Source organism: Lepisosteus platostomus, chromosome 8 (assembly GCF_059453375.1).
Source record: "Lepisosteus platostomus isolate fLepPlt1 chromosome 8, fLepPlt1.hap1, whole genome shotgun sequence".
Taxonomy (NCBI): Eukaryota; Metazoa; Chordata; class Actinopteri; order Semionotiformes; family Lepisosteidae; genus Lepisosteus; species Lepisosteus platostomus.
The window spans coordinates 945,055-967,060 of NC_142618.1; the positions used below are offsets into that span (position 1 = coordinate 945,055).

Genomic DNA, 22,006 nt, shown 5'->3' on the forward strand with positions numbered 1-22,006 from the left:
GTATTTATGAATATAAATACTGACATCATGTGCCAAAAATAATCCTTCTGTTAAACACTTTCGTTGCACAGTTGGTTGTGCTGGTTAGAAGATGTCTCAACTCAAGAACACGGGCCCAGATGCAGAGCAGATTTTGTGCCTTATTATTCACAGATCGCTTCACTTTCATGCAGGCTGTGCAGAACATTTCATTGTAAATGTTTTTATTTTAATTGTACTTCAACCTAGTGTTAAGCCTCCAGAGGTACCAAAGTCATTCCCTTACAGCGGTTTTTCAGATAGTGATTGTGTATCTTTATTTACATCTAATTTTACATATATTGTACATATTGAACATTTTTTTGTTTTTCATTGAAGATTTGGGATTTTTTAAATTGGTTTACCCTGAAAACATTTGAAGTAAGCAAAAAACATGAAGGCTTATTTTTCTGTCTGGTTGAAAAGGCTTTTTTTTTCTTGATTTTTCAACACCTGAACAGCTCTGAAGTCGACCTCAGTTGCCTATTGTGATTGGTATGGTTTTCCTTATTTTCTGGGTGTCCTGAAACATGCCTTTCAGATACTTTACAGATATGTCCTGCAGCTGGCAGGAATATTTATCTGAATACACAATTTCCTGCAGAGTCAAACAATTCCCCACTTATGAAATCATGAAATATTAAACCTCGATTCTGCATGTATACGTCCTTGTTAACCTACAGAGAAAATACACAGTGATTCTTGAAAATAGCTACCCCATTATGTCTGATAAAGGATGTGTGTGCAGTGATTGAAGTGATAAAAAATAAATTAAAAGGCTAAAGTAAATAAAAGCATCTGCATGGATGTCTGCGGGGAGTGTTGAAATGGGGCCTGCGGTGTCTCTTGTCCTCTAGGGGGGGGAATGACACAGAATTGTTCTTTCCTTTGTCCTCATGCCACATCCTCCTTTCCAGGGCTCTGTGCTTCAGAGGCAACAAAGCAGAAGCCTTTTTTTTATGATGAGAGGGTGGTTTTGGGGGGTTTGGGTTGATCTGTCTCCTATGTACAGACTCCCCAGGGATCAATGAGCCTCCTGGGCTGATAACTGCAGGCTGAAACATTCCTGTTGGAGGTGCTCTAGCAGCTTCTGTGGCATTGTGGCTTGTACCCTGACTGTAGGAGAGCCCACCGGTGCGATACAGGGAGAAGTTCATATTTATAGGTGTAAATCTCTATCCTCATCTCCTGATTTAGTTATAGAAAGGTGCAGAGATTTTGATTCACATTTAGTGTCTCAACATCATAGTTGTTTAAAATTGTTTGTTGGAACAATTAGACCTTCCCCGAAGTCACACAGACCTGTCACTACTAGGTGACATTTTGCAGGATTCTAAATTATAACTTTTAATGGCCAGTAAATTATAAAATGGTGATGAACATCTCTCATGAAATGTTGGGTCTAATGTGGAAGACCTCTGGACCTCCTAAGCAAGTTTTGTGTGTGGCAGGCTAGACATCTGTGTGCACGCCTTGCACTAGCTTCCAGATATGTCTTGTTTAGCCTCTGTGAGTCACATGGGTCAGAAACACACCAGACCGTTTCTGTTCAGTGACCCATCGTCCCAGCATGTCCTGAAGATGCTCCATGCTTCGCAGGTCTGGCGAGTAGTGTGTCCACTACATTCATACAACTGTCTCATTCCCATTTTGCAAAAAAGCCATTTTTGTACTAGTAGCATGAAGATGATCCGAATTCCAGCAGGACTTGTCAGGATGAGCAGCAAGTCGTCATGACTTGATCAATGTAGTGCAGTCAGCTTGCCATCAATGAGTACAAGGAGTTCCGAAGCAGCTGTACGCTTCTGCCCAGATATTAACGCTTGGACTTTCCTGTTGTGTGTTGTTGAAGAGTCGCAACTCCCAGACGGTTGCTTATTGATTGTGTTTGTAATGTCTTGCCAAGTTGGAAGGTTTTTGATGTGAACATCCCAAATGGTGAGTAGCAGTGTGCAGGCTTGCAGTCCTGCCTTTAACATACTTTTATTGCCTTCCTTGATCCATATTTGTATAATCAATACAATTTCAGTGTGCTTGAGAACAGATGATAAAAACTGTTTATGAACTAAATGATTTCATTTTAAATGTGGGGTGGAGTTTGTTATATGATAGTTCCCATCTTTGTCAGCTTAAAGTCAGGAATTGGGATGGCAGGTTTAATATTAATCCTCGTGTTGTTTTAGAGGCTGTGCAACCATTTTTTTTTTCTTTCCTGGGATACCATATTTTAGAAAGCATACCGGTTTTTTCCATTGAGTCTGTCTCCTGGGCACACATGTTCATTATTTGAGATGCTGGTTTCTTTAGTACTAAAATTATCATGTTTTGTCCTTACAAAAGACAGCAAAAGTCATTGTATTAACCATTTGGATCTTTTTGCAGATGACAGTACAAAAAAACATCACTTTGACCAGAGATATTAACAAATGCAGTATTGTTAAGCAATATGGAAATAATAGGCGATATTGAATAAACTTGCCAATGTGGCAAGAATCCAGTGTGCTGTGATGATCAAGCTAAAGGAAGGTAAAGCAGCTTCAGGGCAAAGTAGTGCAGAGGAGGGTTTAAAAAGCAATGTTGTAGAAAGTAAAGTAGGTAAATAAAGGAGACTGGGGAAAAAGCTCAGTCTAAATTCGGTGGAAAGGAAAAATGTTAGTGAAACGTGATTAAAATGACTGTGGCTGTTCAAAAGTGCCAATTTAATAAACAAACAGTGATTAGAAAGAAAAACACCTGGGACAGCAGTTTTGAAAAATATCTAGCCTGTGGAAATGGGTTCATAATGGAAGTTGTTGAGGAAAGGGAATGAATTTTATAAGGAAACCACAGATTAGTAGTATTTTGCCTGTGTTGGTTGTGAAGGGTTTTAAAATTTAGCTGGATTAGAAAAGGTGTGTTAAACGTGTATAGCATTACATTGTCACATTTTTCTAGATATTTTAACGTTAATTTCTAACAAAAGTGAACAAATGAATTGTCATTTACTGGAGGTTCCTTTGTGGAATGTTAAAGACTTATTTCTTTGTTTAGAACAGACCTTTATACAGTCCAGAATAAAGATCCAAAACACTTATCGCAAAATCCTAAATAAATGATCTGAATAAACAATGTTATGTAGCACCTATTGACTACCAGTTCTGCATTATATTCCTTTTCCAATCCGTTTGTAAATTTAAAAAAATCAGTCTTCTGGAAGGCAAACATTCTGCTCCCCTACAAAATTATTTTTATTTAAATTTTAAGGATGACTGAAACAAGATCTGATTATTCAGTGGATTTACTCCCTTCATCAGAGGGAATACAAATCAATGACAAATAATCGGTTCTCTTTAATGGAAGAGTATATGCGGTGTTTCTTTATCAGTAGTATGAAGTTATTTTTTTGGCATATTTGTTGAGCGTTTAAAACAGTCTTTTTTTTCTTTGCCAACTATAAATTCATGTGTGGGAAGCAGGCGAGGTTACAGAATGTAGTTTGGAGTCCGGCTCTTGGTTTTTGTTTTGCTTTCCATTGCATCTCCCTGGTAAAACTGTATCCTCTCTCATTTTTATAATAATAATCATTGCTTACACTTATATAGCGTTTTTCTGGACACTCCACTCGCCACCAATGTGCAGCTTCCACCTGGATGATGCGACGGCAGCCATAGTGCACCAGAACGCTCAATACACATCAGCTATCAGTGGGGAGGAGAGCAGAGTAATGAAGCCAATTTTTAGCAGCTACCTGTATAAAAGCCCACGTTGTCTTAGTGCCACAGAGACGGTCACTGCCCCTCTGCTCTTCCCAGTTGCTGCGGGACTCCTTCAGAGCAGGTGGTGCAGTGGGCCTGCTGGGGCTGTGTAGATAAAGCCACTGTCCTTGCTGTTAGCCATGTAAACCTAGTCTTCCCCAGTGGTCTCTCCATCCTCCATCAGTTGCCACCTGGACTACTCCTGCGTTGGGCAGTGGGTGGGTGACGAGGCAGGATACACCCTGACAAACATGCCAGCGGACAGCGGCCTTTTATCCAGTCGATCATACTTGGAAATAACTCCGTTAAAACCATGCTTTTTATTTGAATGCAGTTTAACTTGAATGTTTGGGTAAATGTGTGACCCCTGCAGTATGTTACATTTGGGTCAACTTTCTAACAATAATACAAGCCTATGATAAATTAGTCCCCCCCTGCAAATTAGTTTAATTAACTATACATGGCAAAAAAATAAGAGCAAATAATGATGAATCAAAAGTAATTCTATTGATGTTCATCCTGTAACAAAGAAAGTTATTAATGAAGCATTTGCATCGAATTTACTGTCAGCACCTCTCCTCATAGTTTGGGAATTCAGTTGTTCACCATACCTGCAGCACAATGTGATATTCCTACAGTCATTCATGTGTCTGATGTCACAAACGAGACGCGAGACCATCGCAATCCAGGAATCGCCAGGCGTCTTCAGTTCTCTGTAGTGTGTTTGCTAGTTTACACGTCTGGCAGCAGACAGGCTGGCTAATTTGTAGAGCACACAGCCTCCCGTACGTGTATTCTCCACAACTGGAGAACACAGTATATGTAATGTGATAGAACTGTATGAACGGCACCTGGTAGTTTACAAATCTGGCAGAAAGCATTTAAAGCTCTCTATTAAGCATCTGAGCTTTCTATTCTTCATGGTCAGAGCAGGTTCGTAGTTGGTTAAAAATTCGAATTAAATATGTTGTGTTATTTCTAAACAGGCTACAGTGTATATTTGGTTTTCTGTGGTTTTAACTTAACTGACAGATGTGTGCCCACTGCTCTGCACAATGGCAATTACCTTCATACAGGCAGGTTGTGATGCATAAAAGGAGTCAGTTCTGTATGCAAGAATTCTTTCATATATGTGGCTACAATCCCAATTAGGGTAACATAATGTTAGTGTGTGGAAAAACAGTTTTGTATTTTATCACCCCATATGAAACTGTTCTTATGTTCCCACACTTTACGGGCGACACCAGTGCCCACCTGGAGCTTTGCGTTAAATTAAGAAATGTGATTATTGGAGGCTTCCTCAAATTGGAAAAAAGGGACATGATTGTAGAAATGTTTTTTATTTAATACAATAGTGCATGATAGACAACTTTCATATGTGCCATTAAATTGCAGTTTACCCAGCTGCTTTCATTGTTATTAATATTATTGTTATTTCAAATAAAAATGTATGCGTTTTAAAAAGGTTTCAATGTTATGCTGATGTTGCATTGTTCCATAATTAATATTCTAATTAAACACCCTGAACAATAGCCTTGTCCGATACTTGGATGTTGATTTAGAATATTAAGTGTTCATTGCCTGTTTTCAGTGGCTTGTTAGTAATACTGTATAACAAGAGAATACTTTTAATCCCTTTGGCTAAAATTTAATGACATGTAATACATTAGTTTTTCAGATCAATAGAGTCATTGGAACATTTCCAGAATGTCATGTCTATTCATTAATATTGACATTTTGTAAAATTGTTACAACATAATTGTGATATTATCTTATTACAGAATTGATCAATGTCGGTAATATCACACATTAAATTGTATATTGACATATTAAGGATTGGAAAGGGAATGAACAGACAGAAAGGGTAAAAAAAACAAACAATTTTACTCTTAAATTTAAGAAATATTTTCTTTGCTAATTCACTATATCATTGTTTGCCACTAATATGACAAGAGGATGTGTGCTTACAGTTAGACATTATTCCTCCTTTTTAAGGATTTCTTGAAAACTTCAGTGCTGCTTTAATTTTTATGTATATTCTGTCATTTTTACCTTTCATTAAATAATCTCGCTGTTGTTCAATGGCTGTTAAAAATACTATTTTTGAAGTATTTTAATTTTTTTTATCTTTTACTTTGGTGGTGCCACATAAATCAGTTCCTTAAATGACAATGTAATTGCTTTTTTTTTGTTAATATTGGGATATCTTTGTTAAACCGGTTAGAAGTAAATCATATAATTGTAATATTGTTATTAATTCAACTAGGGAGCTGCATCAGCATGCATAGGCTGCAAAGGAACCCTAAAGGTAGTGGGTTTATTCCTGCTGAAAAGAGAAGAAAGGAAACACAACGTTTTGGCTGAGGAGCCTTCTTCGGGTGTAGAAGACAGGGTAGACTGCAAAGATTAAATAGCAGAGAAGAAGAAAAGCTGGAAAGGTGGAGGAGGAGGGAGAGGGGACAGGCCACTCAGGAAGTGCAAAGTGGAGAGGGGTGGAGAAAGGTGTGGAGTCAAAACCTGCATGAGAATAGATTACATGAAAATAAGTCAGTCATTGAGAGAAGGGGGAAGGTGTGAACGTGGTTTCAGGATGAGTTTAGTTTCTGTTGTCTTTCTGCTGTGGGAGTTGAGAAACCCTTCTTTGAGAACAGAGACAGAGAGATCAGTGTGATCAAGGCCGTCTGAGGTGAAATGAGAAACTATGGGCTTGGGAGATCTTTAATCTTCACGGCCCTAACATGTTCCCTGAAGCGGTCTCCTTCCGGTTTCCCCAACATAGATGGCTGGGCTGTTTTTGCAAGAGATACAGTAAATGAGGTTTCTGGAGATACAGGATGTGATCTGGAATTGACCTGAGGGGCCCTGAATGAGCGTGTTGTTAGATATGTATTTGCAGGTGATGCAGCGAGTTCTGTTGCAGGGGAAGGTGCCGGGTGGGGATGATTGCCAAGTGTGGTCAAGGGAGCTGTGCACAAGAAGTTCATGTAGATTGGGTGGTCGGTGAGAAGAGATGATAGGGCGGTCGAAAAAAGGGTACTGATGGAGGGATCGTCCTGTAAAATGGAGTAGTTGTTAATGATTTGTAATCATTTGTAATATTTTTATGTACAAATGATGTGAATTTTGCAGTTCACACAGAATTATGTGTATGAGTTATGTCTTGGAAATTACGTCCCAGTTGTCTACCAGGTTCAGTCAGGGGGTAGTATCAGTTTACCTATCTGAAAGAATTGGCAACCTTTCAAAAAAGAGTAATTTTTATGTTTCATCTTTGACCACAGTATTTCACAAATCTTGATCATTTAATGCAAAGGCTGAAAAATCCAGAGCACAAGTGCTTCCAGTGGTTTCAACAGAAATGATAAAGTGGCTTTAGAGGAAAGTTCTGAAAATTAGCGTTACCTGAAAGTAGCAATTGATATGTTTTTGAAAAGGAAACAGTGTGGATTGTCCTTAATTGTACAATGTGAACTGGCTCAGATTTAACATTTGCCATTGATCTTATTTTTTATTTTGGCATAATGGAAGGTTAGACCCTTTTTTTTTTAATTAAGCTGTAAACTCCACTTACTTGCTTAGTTCTTTTATTGTCCCAGATGACGGGCGATAGGTTTGTAGCAGGTACAAGATATAAAGCTACATACGAGTTAGCAGCTTCAGTAATCTTCACAATTTACAAAAAACTAAGAAATTGAGTCATTGGTGTGCATGATAGATACATAAAATACATGTATGATGAAAAAATAAAATATTTTCACTCAGTTCTCCATATTAAGCAGGTTAATGCTATGGGACCAAAGGATAACTTAGGCTTATCTATGATGCTGACTGATTATAGGTTGTAGATATTAGTGGTATCCTAGCATCTGGTCTTCTGAGGTCGTGCAGCCCAGTGCGGTTGATCCATATACCATGATGAGGTTTATGGGTCTCCCGTGATCTCAACACTGTGAGCTGGAGGTACTACTCACATGAACTAGTAATAGAAGTTTTAAAAATTTGTTGGAGATAAAGTGGAAGTTCTAGTCATTCCCATGTAAAATTAATGACTAACATTTATTTTGGCCCGTAACCACGAGGGAAAGCTTGTTAGTTTGTTACACGTTTTCATTGCATCGTTTAGCCCCTGTTATGTGGTCTTATTTCAGAGTTTACTAGTTGTTAAAGTGCTGCTAAAGCTACTTAACTATGACTTAAACAGGATTGGGTGGAGTGACAGCATTTGATTTCACAATGAAACACGGGTTAGTCACGTCATGCTAATACACCCAGAAACATGAGGAGCTCTAGTTATTGTAGTGTGATCTTGGGAGAGAGATATACCTTTTTAACTTGGAAAGTACACCGAATGAGTGCTTTCTACACAAGGCTGTCGGTTTCACAATTTCTAAGAAATGTGCTGTAATCTGCAGACTGCCCAGTTGCATCTTAACTCGCCGGGAGCCTGATTAGACTCATTAGAACCAATTCAGTGGTCTTCTCTCCACTGGCTATATATGGTAAAATCTGCCCGTTGAGCAACATGCCAGGAGTGCTGCCAGCTTCTGAGGGCATGAAGTTGAGAAAATCCCCTCTTTCTGTCTCTGCAGTGTAGGCAAGGGATGGCTGACAATGACAGTGGTTAAATGTAGCTAGGTAAATACACTTTCACTGTAGTCGCACAATACTTCAAGATGAATGTTCTTGTCGTTGCCGCTTGTGTTGCTTGTCAGGCTCAGTACAAAGGAAAGGCTATGAATTATTGTTTCGACTGTAACCTGTGAGGAGTAGTGTGGCGAAATGATTAGGCTTTAAGACTTGGGAGCCAAATCATTCTAGTCCCAATTTAATGCTGCCAAAACCCTGGGGACAAAGCACTCCTGTAGCTTTACCTGGTGCTAGTTTGTGTCTCCAGATCACGTTTTCTGTCACAGGCTCTTGATGTTTTAGGGATGTGCCCTAGTTGCATAATGCATTCCTGTTTATTAAACCTGTTTGATATCCCTCCGCTCGATTTTTGTGTTCTGGTTATCAATGTTTAATTGAATTCATTTATCACTGTCTGTCATATTTTGCTGGTTAAACATCTGTCATTTTAAATCATTTGTTTTAAATGTAGAGAGGGTTTGGGGAGGTCCTCCTCGTGCTTCATAAAACCAAAAAGTGGCAGTATTCAGGTTGCTTTTTCTCCTACTGTCCCATCGTTGGTACTTCCGTATTCTTTTTTTTGTCTTCAGTGTCTGTAAGTTTTGAATTGTGCTCATGAAAGAATTTATAATGTATTGCTGGAAGATGTGTGAGAGTATACATAATTCGTCTTGATCATGAGATACATCAGTCTAAAGCATTCATAATTTTGCCATTCTTCGCAGTCAAAAATGAATTATGCTCTTCCGTGAACACAGGGTTGCTAGCAAGACCAATATTGAACCTCCACTTTCTCTGGCACGTGAAGCTGGTGTTGTCTCTGAAGTCAGAGTATGTGAAGAAATAAGGAGGACACAATGAAATGGGAATGAAAAGAAAAAAAATATTTTTACGGATTGGATAATGTCTTGCCTAAAAATATCTGAAATTGTTATACTATAATCTTAACAACATAATATAATACAAAGCAAAGTCATATTTGTCAAACAATTGAATTCCAGGAAACACGAAGTTTGCATTTATTTGCACTTTTTAAGTTTTCCTTTTAATAAAATCCAACAAAGTCTGTTCTTTGGAAGTGCAGTGGACGCCTCTGGATTCTGTAGATGTTTAAAGAATCTCCATGATTGGGGGTATAGATATAAAAGAAACTTGCAAAAAGCAGAGTTTTCCTCTTTCCGTGGTAGAATTATTTCATTATTTAAAGATTTTAGACTATTGGTATTGCTTGCCAGGATAGACTCCAGCTCCTCTGTGACACTGTATTGGATAAAAATGGTTGTGGTTCAGGCGGCTGCTGTAAATCCAATGGCAGAACCTGGAGATCTCCAATGCGGAGTTGTCTGCATAATGGTGGTATTCATGGGCAAGCTGCAAAGAAGCCCCTTGTGAAGGTGCCCGTGGAGTTGCTTTGCCTGTACAGGTTTATAGTATATAGGCCTGGAAACAAGAAGCACCAAAGAAGAGTTTAACTGCTTATATCTATGTATAAGGTGCTGCTGAGTCTGATCCTGATTTGGTGAAAAATAGGAACATTGTGCAACATTTAAGGGACTGAGAATGTGTAGAAGGATCTTCAGTCTAATAAATGTTGTTTTGAATGTTTTAACTGACCTGCACAGTTTGCCCTTGAAGGTTAAAGCAGTGAATGCTGAACTTTCCCAGACAAACTGAAGGAGAGCGTAGGGGAAGAGGCAAAAGTTTTCTAAACCCGACCAAAAAGGATATGATTGAGCTGGACTATGAGTATGTAAAAATTGCATAGGAATTTTTGGTAACTGTGTTCAGTTGAGACCGTCATGAAGCAATCATTGATTTTTAGAGGAATCTTAAGGGCAATTTGTAAACAACAAATACACAATCGTAATCATGATTATGATGTTCACCCTCTGAATTTTCCCTTGTAAAAGAAAGTATATATTTTCTTTGAGTTCCTTTCTCCAGTTTGTTGTGTTTTAATGCAGGGTGTCAAAACAGATGTCCAATTTCTCAAATTCTCAAGCCGAAGAACCAATTTGAACAATCAACAATTTTACTTGATAGTAGAGGTGGTTTTCTAACTCCCACCCCAAGAGGTCTGAGCAAAATTAATCCTAAAAAGAGCACCCTGGTGCTAAAATGCACTTAACCTCAACCCAGATAATTGATGCCCGTCTTCAAACAGTTGCTTCTATCAGATCATGCGAAGGAACATCCAGCCATCACTTTTCCGCCCACTTTTTGAAGCTTTGTGACGCTTTCTGTCCTTTAGCTGGTTACAGGAGATCTTGGAGAACATGCTGGGGATGGAAGATGCCAGCGCTAGGTATCTTTAACTGTGGAGAAGCCTTTGCATGCTAGCTTCCACACACATCTTGAAAGAAGATGGCCTTGAGCTAACAGGATCTAAACCAAGGAGACTGAAAGTGTCCTCTTGCTACAGCTTCTGTCATCAGTCACTTCACTGTCAGTGCTAACCGTACATTACACAGTGTTAGTTGACGTGGTGAAGACCAGAGGGTGGACTTGGGGACCCACTAAACACAGTTGTGGCATTGTTGAAATGAAAGAGTAAATTCTTGCTTATCTTTGTAAAAATGGAAATTCATAAATGCATTGTTACTTTAAAAAAAAATACTAACAGTGCCTATTTTAAGGGGCCAAGATTATACTGTAATGAGTTTTGGAAATCTTTTTATTGTTCCTTCATGCCTTTTTCTGTTTTCGTAGATTATTTTTTAGGCCTTCACCTGAAGTATCACTAAGGTCTGAAGCGAACTGAAGCACTTTTCTTTGTTACATTCTTTTCCAGAGGTGTGCGTGATAAAAGTACACAGAAGACATCAGATAGCAAAGGACTTGTTAACAACATCTCTTTTATCTGCTGTGACTAAAGTTCAGTTGTCGGTTTTTGATGTTAGTTGCACATTTCTGAAAGCTTCCTGTGAGTAAAGTACCGAGTTTAGACCGAGCACGAGAAACGTCGTGGGCCCCAGTGAGGCAGGCTGCCGAGTCGGTCTCAGCTCCGAGGATCCCCGGCTGGGAGAACAGGAGACACGTGTGCCAGCACAGCCTCCTCCAGCTGGTGTGGCTGTAGGACAGTCTGAGGCTGCAGGGCCTTTATAACCCGCAGGCTAAATTGGTCACGCGTATTGGAAATGTACAAAAGTAAAAATTCTACCAGTCAAGGTATATTGTTAATTCAGCATTTGAGCCCTGTAATTCTGTGTTGCAGTCCAAGCCTGGTATTGAGGTTTACATTTATGCCTCACTGATACCTCACTGTTTTCTTGCTCAGTGTTATTTTTTTCCACCTCACTCTAAAAACAGATGGTTATTGACAGAATCTCTTATATAAAAGGAGTAGTGAATTATGAGCTTCTTGTGAAGCAGTTTCTGAAAGTGAAACAGTTCAAGGTTCATTTCCAGCTTCCGGTAATTTTGTAAGATATATGAACACGGGGGAATTGTAAAGCTTTGTCATTACAACAATTTTTTTTTCAGAAGCCCTAACTTTAGATATCACAAAAATATATAGGCCTTATTCCCTGAGCAGCAGTGAAGAATTGGCACCACGAGAGTTTGGGTTTGGATGATTCGGTCAGGACTGGCTTGACTGCAGGCACATCACGGTCCTGTGCCCGCAGCCTTGAGGTGATGCTGGTGGGCATGTAGCAGCCCTCAGTTTGGCAGAAGCTCTTACACATCACTGCTAAGCCTGCAGTGCGTCGTAAAATGAATAGACGAGTTAGTTAAAGAAACCTGCCTGCATGTCAGGAGTTCTGGGAACCTGGAATGAGAAATGGCAGAATGAGAAGGTGCTGTGAACTGTGATATAAATTCACAATTTACTACAATTTTACGATTCAAAACTGAAAAATGGTAGCCTGCCTATTTAAAATAGTTTGTTTCTAAATTAATAAAGAAATATGTAGATCAAGTCCACTGTTCTTCTCACCTTTGTGCCCTGCAGCCTGCCTTGATTAGCAAAATATGTAACTTTTCAGTCTTACTTTTAAATGCATGCACATTTGATTTATGCATTTTAAAATATGTTGTTTTTGTACATGCCCAAGTTGATGGGAACCTGGTTTTACAGGCCAAATTGTGGATCTTTAAAAAGTGTGACATACTATTCAAGCAGTCATAGTGTTTTTTTAAGTTTAGAAATAGTTTGTGCAATACAACTAATTGGGCTTATGAAAAAGTCTCAAACATGAGGTCTGACGAAAGAAGTTTGAGACTTATCTCCACCTCCATTGTTACACAACCAGCTGTGTATGTGTTTTGATGCCTTATGGAAAATTGACTGAATAATTTGGTTAGGGTACTAGTGGATTAATAGGTGAGAAGATTAGGTTTGCTAGTTAAACTAGCGAAAGAGTAGGTGGAGCATTAGGAAATTGTGCTCGATATTATACAGTTTTTGTTGATCAGGTGCTTGAATTTTTAGGCCAAGAGTTTGCTTAGTCTTTCAGTGGATAAATAGAATGTTGAAAAAGGCTCCACTTCCTCCACCTTCAGTCGCATCTTAAAATCTTGATTGCTGTTTAAATAAATCAATGTAACCCTTGAAGAGTGGCACGAATGAATACATTTCTGCCCTTCTAGAATTTTGGTCATTGTGTTTTTTAGGGTGGGATAGGCTTTAAAATGTTATATTTAACTATTGAAATGGTTTAACTTCCTGTTCAGATATAATCATGACTTCATCTTTTTAATGCAAATGGAAATACAAGCCCAGAATTCTTGCTTGTTGAAAGTGCAAAGCAGTGCTCATCAGCAATAATTAGGCTTGCAAAAACTGAGATTTGGAGATTTTGCTTGAGCATTTTCATCAGCTGCATTACAAGTTTTTATGAGACAGTGAGTTTACATATTATTCCAATAATTTTCCCTGAAATAGCCTCTTAGGAAACATTTTAAAGGCTATATACATTATGAAAAAATGTGCTGCATTTCAGCTGAAGTACATTTTTTATCACTTAATAATGTAATAAATGTTTTAATAAATATTAATAGTCTGTGGTATTCATACAAATTCTAGTTTTGTTTTTCTTGCTCTGGACTCTCATTGATTTGTGGTCCTGTTGTCTTTGTCCTAAGAATGACCTCGCAAAGAGTAAGGAGTTCCGGGGGCTAAATGAAATGGTGTCTATATTTTCTGATGCTGCAGGCAAGGTTTTATTAATGTAAAGCCTGAGATCTTTGAAGTTGTGATTTTATGAGAAAAATCCTAATTTTCTTACCTTTGTTCATTAATGTGTATGACTTCCAGGGGAACAGAATACCTGCTGTGCTAATTATTTCATTGATGTGCTATCTCTCAGATATGGATTATGGATTTCGTTGTTTTTTTTCAGGTAAGAAATATGGCATTTCGGATGTCACGTTGGATGTTGTGAGTCTTGTCTCCCATGCCGCACAGGAGCACCTGAGGGAGCTGATAGAAAAGCTGACAGTCATTGCACATCATCGCAAGATAACGTACAAGGTATCTTTCCGTCTTTTCTGCAAAAAATACACTGTCATACAGACATTTCTAAAAAGTGGCCGTACCTCAACACTTATATTTAAAAATAAATTTACAAAGAAGCCACGGTTATGTATTATACTCTGTGATCTGAGTTACTGTTATCTGCTTTTCTGTGTGTTTATGTAATTTGAGCTTGATGGATCACTCATAAGATTGCAACCAGAATAAATATGCACCTATGAGTGTGTGTATACATAAACTGTGTATGAATGCCCTTGCACATAGAGAGAGAGATGGAAGAAGCAAGTGGCAGTCATAAATATACCAGAGCTCCACTGAATTCTTACTGATGCACAAGAAAGACAGAAAGTAAAACAAATATTTAATTTATTTTCAAATTTCTTAACCAGTAGAAAAGAAAATACTCTGGTGAAGAACAATGTTAATCGGAATTATGCTGCAAATATTTCTCATCAGCATATAGATCTATTGCGCTTATGTAGGGTTTCCTTCCTGAACCTGCTGCATAACCCAGAAAGTTGCATTTTCATATTTTTACAGTATACTTAAAGGATTTCTCTTTGTATTGAGCTGAAGTCCTACTGTAAACCTCGGTGTTAGAGACATGATTCAATGTGTTTATACTGTACATTAAATTACAATATTATCTATAAATTAAAAACTTCACATAAAAATAGAATAAGCACTAACATGTTGAATTCTAAAGCAGGTGGTACTGTGTCCAACAATATAGGGGGAACCTGTGTTGCATGTTTTAATTCCACAGGACCTACTCCTGTTGAGGGATAATAACGATAAGTGTTTTTCAGAGTTCTATCTTTTGTGCTTTAGTTGTTCTGAAGACTGTTCAAGTAAAGGAAAGTAAACTACTCAGTACAAAGTGAGGTTTTCATGATCATAAGAATAACTCTGCTTGACACCATGTATGTATGACATACATACTAAGGCTATGCATTTCAAACATGATTTAATGCATTTGTATGTAATTAATGTATGATAGTACCATATATAAACATTGTATACTGTATACAGTATTAAAAAAACTTTAACTGAAGAAGAAAATTGATCAGTCATACCTTAATTGATGAGAGGCAGTGCTTGCTGGCGTGTGTCTTTGTGTTTAATCTTCTATCCACAAATTTTTTTTCCCCATTTCCTCTCTCCTTAGTTTTGTAATGGTTGATTTCAGGAAGCCAGATGATTTAGCGTGTTCCACTATTCGTTCTTTCTTTCACAGTGGTGTTCACCAGCCTGGCTGCAGTCTTCGATAATGAATCACCCTTTTCATTTGTATTTAATATATATTTTTTATGTTTCTGGTGCAATTGGTTTACTACTTTAAGGTGCAAGGTTTTAAAACTTTAAAAGTGATACTACTGCTTCTTTGCTGCACCAGTATCGCCTTCCCCATCAGATTTACAGTCCGCTTGCTGGCTATGATTAGAGTAAAAATTAAATAAATTAGCTATAAAGAGCACAATGCCAAGTACAGCACAGGCCAAATGTTCTCCGGCCCACACAGCTCCTCTACTCAACACGTTACATGATCTTACATTGTGTGAAGTGCGTAGATTATATGTGACCAAGTTTTTATTTTCTGAAGCGGTGGCTACACAAGTACATGTAAGTCATGTACTACGCAACTCGGTGACCACCTGTGTACTGTTTTCTTGAAGCAAAACCAGATCAGTACCTTCATGTTCCTTTATTAATGCCTTCAGTTATACCTTCATGGTAACATCAGTGGTAAAATACCCTTAAGATGAGCATAGCTATGATTGATTGTGCATAGTTATAAAATAAGTTGAAAGGTTAAGAAGTTTAAAATATTGTTTAAAAGGTATTTTTGGCCATCAGGCTATGACAATGTGAAACAATTTCATGTACAGATACTTACTATAAATAATATCTGTCATTACAATGGATTAATTACCAAAATGTCTAATTAAATTACATATTTTTATAACCACCTTCTCCTTCCTTTTTTATTTAAAAGTGTTATGAATTAGAAAACTAAGACATAATCACAATAGGCTGAATTTAAAGATTCACATTATTTTTTAACTTTAACATTTTCAATATTATCATTGCGTCCTAGATAAAATTTCGAATTTTGTGTTAATTCTAATGCATGTGTTTATAATATTTGTCTAAAGTGGTTATGATCCTAAGCCTGATGTTACCATAGGTAAATATTACATATTTCTTGTTTTGCTCAGGTTTCTCAATAATCTTCTGAAGCTTTACTCTAAAATATTACAGGGCAACATGCTTAAAAATATAATTTGCAAATGGTAAGGAAATTAAGGTGAAAGCCTAGGAAGGTTAATGATACCTATGAGAATACAACAGATTATTGCCTTAAAATACCCTTCTCATTTGTCCTTGTCTAACTTATACTTAAAATACAAATCAGAAACTCTAAATGAGGTTTTTGATTACACAGACTTTCTCTGAATCATTGTAACTTAACTGGGGAAAACTAAAGTGCATTTGGTTGTTTATTTGTAAGTCATTCTATGTTCGGGAAGCATTTGCTTTAATGTGCAATCCTTTACATGTGTAGAGTTATGGCAGCCTTTCTCTTTTGAAAAGAGAGACGGTGGATGAAGTTCTCTAAACTCTTTTGTACTGTGCACAAGTAGAAAACTTGGTTTCATGTGTGGGTCAATTGTACGGATATTTTCCTAGCACATTTACGGTGCATTAGCATTTGGCTTATATTTGCTTTACTGACAGACGAACACTAGTGGAAAGTATTTTATTTGGAGTGGCATAGAAATGTTTGTCTGCTGTTTAAACTTGCCAAATGCTGCAGACTTTAAACATCACACCTGGCATAAAAACAAAGATAAATAAGATAGCGTTTTGAAAGGTCTGTATTTTAAGACCTGAACAGAATTTGAATTAACTTAATAAAAATATATAATATAACTAGTTGTGTATTTTTTAAATCTTCTTTGGCATTGCCAGGAAAAGGTAAAACCGTTCAAGAGAAGCAGAGTTTCAGGTTTTTTACAAAAAATCATGGCTATTTCACAGATAATGTATTATTTTTCACAGATTATGTAAGGAAATACTCAGTATATTAAGAAATAACCAGATGCACAGAATATTTTTTCACCACTTCAGATTTGTTCAGCAGACAGTAGCTCAATAAAAAAAAGTTAGAAACTTAACCTTTTTACAGCTTGGAAACTTTCTACATCAAGTCCTAGAGAAAACCTCTTTCCAGTTTACAAAAATTAAGCTGTTTGTTTATATGGCATTCAGCAGCTGCCAAGTTCATTCTGTCTACTTTTGTGTCTTTGCTCAATAAAAGCCTTCTTTAATTTCTCAATTTGTTCACACACTGCACTGTGGCAGCAGTCAACTATTTCTAAACACAAGCAGTACATAGAGTTCTCTCCACAATTTGATGTACATGTCAAAAATACACTTGAGGAAGAAACCACTAGCTATCTTTTTCTCTCTTCTTAATAAAAAACACACAGATGGGTTATTTGCATGGGAGATGTGTACAGTGAACACTGCTTTTTGGGATACGAGCAAGGAGCACCTTCGTTTTTAGACAAATGACTAAAGATTGTTTATTGCTTATAAAACCTATAGACCTGTCATTGTCTTTGTGAATTTTACCCCTTATGTGTTCTGGATTATTGGTGCACATTCTGAATTTTCCTAAAAGTCAGATTCTGTTGAGTTAATTTGATCATCTACCTTTCTGCCTCTTAGCTTTAATAAATTAATTTTGATCTTATAGCCTCTAATCCTAGTCTGCACCCATTTCCTTCTCATTGTGTATGGATTGTGAATTTGTTCGAAACTGGATGGATCCTTTCTTTCAATACATTTTCCTTCATTGATAGTAACCATTTTTTTTCTAGGATGACGGATATGTACAACAGAGTGACACTCGTTCTCAGCTGAAGTTTCTGGGGCAGCTGGACCGTTTGGAGAAACAAAAGAGAGATGAGGAGGAAAGAGAAGTGCTCCTACGAGCTGCAAGAGTAAGACCTCCGTTTCACGGCTGGGGGAATTCGGGTGGCTTGTCTGTCTGCTGGGTGAAAGGTTGCACGGTCATGGCTCTGCTGTGTGCTTCATGCCTTGGAGTGGCTGTGCCCTCCTTAATGAGCCAAACTTTACTTTTGCTTGGTAAAAAAAAAGCGCAGTTGTATTCAACAGCTCCCCGGTTTGTCATTTGGAGAGATGACCCAAGAGGCGTAGTTCAGTGGCTCGACCTGGCTGATAACGTGGACGACTCTTTTAGGTGCCGCTTTCCTCAAGGCCAGTCAAACAGCTGAACAAAGCCGGGAAGCTAAAAGCTTGCGTCCATGTCCACTTCCAAAGACTTTCAAAAGCAATACTTCAGAGGCTGTTATTTATAATAAGTGTTTAGCAAAACCTGCAATATTTATAGGATTTGCGTCTTCTTTCTTTGACAGAGTCGGTCCAATAAAGAAGATCCAGAGCAGCTGAGGCTGAAACAGAAAGCCAAAGAGGTAGGGATGAAGCACGACAACACTGCAGCTTCCTTTGTTTTATTCCTGGGCATGGGTGCAGTCTCCTGGCAATTAGGTCAAGGTTTGCTTTGCTATCGCATATCATTTGCAGTCGCCCAGGGGAAGGACGTGGACTGCTCCCGGCAAGGGCAGTCCTCGACACGGTTTCATCTTCGGCAGCAGCTCAATAAATTCAAGATGTATATGTTGGTAACAAATACATTTAAGTTTTTATTAAAACTTTGAGGTATAGTATTTGGGGATTCTACAATAGGCTACAATTTTTCAGGATAATTGTTCATTTTGTAAATCTGATACTGCTTATAATTCTTTGGCTTCAAGGTGGTACTGGGATTTAGTTGTAAATGGAAAATGCCTCTGGCTTTTAATTTTCTGGGCCCAGCAGTTTTCTGTTCTGTGATGGAGCCCTTGTTTTCACACAGTTCATGTTTAGCTCGGGGGCTTTTTATTTTATAGCTTAGACTAGTTAAGCTTTAACTCCCAGAGGTCTCCACATAGCAACTGTAGAAATCAACAAATAAGTTCATTTACGTCGACTGCCTCCTCACAGTAGCTGACTTTTACATTTCCCAATATCCATTTCCTGACTTTCTTTGCCTTAGAGAAAAAGCTCCACTAATTGGAGCTTATTTTAATTGAGCCTAATATTGGAGCTAGCTAGAGCTGGGCCCCTTGGCAAATGGGGAATAGAATCAAATGAAAGCACCTGAGGTTGGATGTGTGTGTGTGTGTCTGAGTAAGATTGGGTGGTGTGAGTGTATGTGAGAGGGAGCTTGTGTACGATTCCTGTGTGCTGCATAGGAGAAAAGCATGTGTTATTGCGAGACTAGTTTTGTCTGTTTGTATTTTATTGACATGTTGCTGTGGATCTGTGGTATTTATTCTCCTTACCACTGAAAACTAATGAAATTGATAAAATGCAGTAACAGATGAAGGCTATACAGTATGCAACTGTAGAGTTACATGTACTGCACTTCTGAGGTCCTGTTTTCTTGTGTTAAACTTATGCAATGGTATATTTCTATATGAATGTATACGAGAGGCAAATCTCGAAATAATATGATTACTCAATACCCAACGTTTACTCTTTAGTTCAGGTGGGTAGCTGCGTCAGCATGCATAGGCTGCAAAGGAACAAGTAATAGGTTTATTCCATGCTGGAAAAAAAGAAGAAAGAAAACACGTTTCGGCCATGGAGAAGGATTACCTGAAGAAGGCTCCATGACCGAAACATTGTGTTTTCTTTCTTCTTTTTTTCAGCATGGAATAAACCTATTTCATGTTTACTCCTTTGTGATGTGCACTTATGCTGTTGCACATATAAAATGTTTATTTTATTCTGATCTCTGATCTTCAGAATAATGACTGTTCACTGTGCACAATCCAAAATAAGGATTTAAAAGAGGAGGAGTCAGGAGTAAGAAGATGGTGGGAGCATGGAACAAGGTGCTCAGCCAGGAAGCTGTTTCCATCACTTCTGTCAAGGAGTGACTGAACATCCTTGGGTCAATTATGTTCTCAAAACCAGGCGACCTACGTTGGTCCAGTAATTTCCTATTGTCTGTTAACCTTATGATTTTGTAAATTAGGATCTTCTTTCAAGATTAATTAAAGCTGATAATAGTTTGTAGGTAAATATCTACATTTAAAGGTGCAATTCTTATTTTATCTTCATAAATGTGAATAACACCTCCATCCATTTTATTTTAAACGCTTCATTCAATTCAGGGTCATGGGGAAGCTGGGCCTTATTTTGGTGAGCAGCAGGCACAAGCAGGGCACACCCTGGACTGGACTCAGTTCTCTTAGATATCTTACAAGTGTAAAAGGATCAGGAATGTTTGTGTTCCTGGAGCGGCTCTCTCAGATGGCAGCTCTGTGTATGTGATGTCACGTTGAGAACTATAAACAAAAGATCGGAGAAGAGATCTCAGACTGTATTACAGGATTGTTGGAACAGTGGCGAAGAATGCTTTGGAAACGCACATATGCTTAGAAACTACAGGAGGGTAACAAACACAGCTGTGGCTATGACACTAGCTCAGTATTTCTAGCATTTATAAACCACTCTTTCCTTAAGCTATGTATTTTCATTAGGATTTTAGCTTTTCTGAAAAGAAAATATTTAGGTGATCTTTAACAGCATGCTTTTTAATAATTTTGGTCAGTAATATGTGTTTGTAAGTCTGTAAGTTAAAGATATTTGTATAATGTATATATATATTGACAGGTCAGAAGTAAGTCTACTAGTACTGGCTGTGGTTAAGTCTCTGCTGCATGATCTCAGTATTCAGCTTTGCAACCAATGAAAAGACCCTACATGAAACACTGGACACTTTGCTTATTAACAAATTGTTTTTTAAACAACAGATGCAGCAGCTGGAACTGGCTCAGATGCAGCAGAGAGATGCAAATCTGACAGCACTGGCAGCTATTGGGCCCAGGAAGAAGCGGCCCCTAGATTCTCAAGTCAATGGATCTGGAAGCGAGGTACTAAATGCATCGTCATGAACTGTTCTGATAAAAGCGGCGTCTCTTTCACTGTTAAGTGGATCTGCATGATTTTGTTTAGTATACTCTCGTTTTATCTAATTATTTATTTTAGAATAAAATAAATTTAAAACAATTGCTAATCACAGATATTCAGTTGCCACTAATATTCACAGTCCTTTTATTTTTTCTAAAAACGAATCTGGTGTTATTCAGTAATAAATGTCAGCCGTTAGGCCCCAGTGTCCCCAACACACAGCAGATCAGGCAGAGAAGTGAGAAGTTTTCATCAATTGAATAACGGGGGAACTTCAGGTAGATCAGACTGTACAAACCCAGAGTGGACTTTAGGCAGGTCACTGAGATTAGTGCTCCTGTGCTTTGGAAATACTGGTACGATGGGAAGAGTGACACCTACTGGTCTATCGTCACCTCTTGCAGCAGCAGCCTCCCATCCTGCAACTAACTAGGCCAGCCTTGCTTACCTTGAGTTATAAAAAGATCAGGCTACAAGGTGGTAATGCTGTGGAACTCTACTTAAAATATTTATTTATAATATACATTTAATGTATGATTTAAAAACAAACACTGGTCACACAAATATCCAATCAGTTTTATACTTTATCCTTCTGGCACAGCTGCTTTAAAAATTACTGTGTGAAAAATAATGTTCTTAACTGTAATGGTTGTCTGAATCCTGTACCTTTTTTCTTGCTAATACAAAGTGGATCTTATGGACGATATGCTTTTTTAAGGTCGCAGAAAGTCAGAGCCAGTGCTGTTTTGCATGGATGCTTTTTTCTTACATGTCTGAGTTAGTGTCTGCTTAAAACATTCTCCAAGCATGAAACCTTTAAAGTAGGTCATTGTAACAAGTGTTTTTTTTCTTCCTTCATAGCAAGATGGTTTTTAAATCCTCTGTTCCATTTCTGCTCTGCATTTTAGTTCAGACCTACTCATGCGTGCCTCTTGTGCAGCTCTGCTGTCTTACGTGCTGCTGGTATTTAAATCTGTGTGGCACGAGCCAGTTGTGCTGGATCTCAGGAGCCCTGTGTTTTGGTAATGGGGTTCTGTTCACGTTAGTCTGATTAACCTCCCCTTTCCACTTGCATTTTTCATTCCCCCCCTAATCCTCAAGG

The 22,006-nt window shown here is 38.0% G+C and overlaps 1 protein-coding gene across 2 annotated transcripts in view; it reads left to right on the forward strand.

The window, feature by feature from the left end:
- The window catches only part of LOC148655479 (transcription initiation factor TFIID subunit 4B-like), a 68,615-nt gene that overhangs the window by 31,340 nt on the left and 15,269 nt on the right, over nucleotides 1–22,006 (forward strand). For both annotated transcript variants that reach the window (XM_088641999.1, XM_088641998.1), the window contains exons 12-15: nucleotides 13,721–13,851; nucleotides 17,742–17,864; nucleotides 18,300–18,356; nucleotides 20,748–20,867. In XM_088641999.1, coding sequence (XP_088498125.1) covers nucleotides 13,721–13,851; nucleotides 17,742–17,864; nucleotides 18,300–18,356; nucleotides 20,748–20,867 — 431 coding nt within the window. The remainder of the gene's footprint in view (nucleotides 1–13,720; nucleotides 13,852–17,741; nucleotides 17,865–18,299; nucleotides 18,357–20,747; nucleotides 20,868–22,006) is intronic.